The following is a 1,305-nucleotide window of genomic DNA, read 5'->3' as shown; positions in this document are numbered from 1 at the left end:
TTTAAATTAAATCATCTTTTTTGAATACAGATGTTGAATACAGCTTTAATAACTAAAGCATCTCTGTTGAATACAGTTTTATTTATTAAAGAATATATGTTGAATACAACTTTAATTTAAGCATCTCCATTGAATACACCTTTATTCATTAAAACGTCTCTGAATACAGCTTTAATCATTAAAAGCATCTCTGTTTGAATTACTATATAAAAAATAAAGCAAAAATTACACACATTCCAATTAAAAATTACACAATTTATTGAAATTAAAATTTCGACAATACAATTACAACTGATTCAACTTATTAAAATTAAACGTACACAAACTGAAAGTAAATTAAGCGTTGCGAAAGTAAGGTGATAAGTCCCAAATGTGCTTGGTTAAGTCTGCCTCTAACTGTTTGTGAAGTTGCTTGTCTCTAATTTCCTTAATCCTTGCATCTTGATCCCTCAAATTTTTTTCTAACCGTTGTAGTGGGTTTCGTTGTATCATTCTTTCTTCTCTCCATCCAATAACAAAACTGTTATTCTCTTAATCATGTTATGTAACAAAATACAAGCTACATATGTCTTCTAATTTTGTTGAAGTCTATAGATCTTGCCGGAGTTTTTAACATTGCAAATCTACCCTGTAATACTCCAAATGCACGCTCAATATCTTTTCTTGCACATTCTTGAAACCGTTTAAATTTTTTACGTGGTTCGTCAGTTGGATTATGGGGCGCTTTTACCAACATTGCCCAATCTGGGTATATACCATCACCTAGGTAATACCCTCTTTCATAGTGATGCCCGTTTACTTCAAATGGTGAAGGTAGAGCAGTTCCATTTTTGAGAGTGTTGAACAATGGTGAATAATTTAAAGCGTTAATGTTGTTGTTCGAACATGCCATACCAAAGAAAGCATGTCATATCCATAAATCTTGTGAGGCGAATGCTTCAAGCATAACAGACGGCCCTTTTTGATCACCTCTTGTGTATGCTCCTTGCCAAGCTACATGACAATTCTTTCACTCCCAATACATACAATCAATACTACCAAGCATACCAGGTAAACCATGCCTTTGTGCGTCAAAATTATAAAGTCTAGCAATATCTTCAGCAGTTGATTTTCGCAAATACTGTCTAGAAAAAAATGAGATACGCATTGACAAATATTTTCAACACATAAGGAAGCCGTTTTCTCACCAATTTTTATGTATTCGTCAAACAAATTGGGTGTAGTTCCATACGCCATTTGACGTATGGCCATTGTACACTTTTGGAGAATTGTCAAACTTTAACGGCTGGTTGCATCGAGACGTTC

The 1,305-nt window shown here is 33.6% G+C and overlaps 1 protein-coding gene across 1 annotated transcript; it reads right to left on the bottom strand.

Moving 5' to 3' along the window:
- Positions 1 to 336: 336 nt before the first annotated feature.
- On the bottom strand, positions 337 to 892 carry LOC139860055 (uncharacterized). The gene is made up of 2 exons (XM_071848829.1): positions 628 to 892; positions 337 to 530 (listed from the first exon to the last, which is right to left on the bottom strand). Exons 1-2 carry the CDS (start codon positions 890 to 892, stop codon positions 337 to 339), a joined length of 459 nt encoding a protein of 152 aa, XP_071704930.1.
- Positions 893 to 1,305: the final 413 nt, after the last annotated feature.

Source organism: Rutidosis leptorrhynchoides, chromosome 7 (assembly GCF_046630445.1).
Source record: "Rutidosis leptorrhynchoides isolate AG116_Rl617_1_P2 chromosome 7, CSIRO_AGI_Rlap_v1, whole genome shotgun sequence".
NCBI classification, from domain to species: Eukaryota; Viridiplantae; Streptophyta; class Magnoliopsida; order Asterales; family Asteraceae; genus Rutidosis; species Rutidosis leptorrhynchoides.
This window is presented reverse-complemented; position numbering and strand designations above follow the sequence as displayed.

Excerpts from the sequence above, each read along its gene's own strand:
- LOC139860055 (XM_071848829.1), bottom strand. The coding sequence starts at position 892 with ATGGCATGTTCGAACAACAACATTAACGCTTTAAATTATTCACCATTG. Across the intron at positions 531-627 it reads TGCATTTGGAGTATTACAGG|AGAATAACAGTTTTGTTATT; the intron begins GTAGATTTGCAA and ends AACATGATTAAG.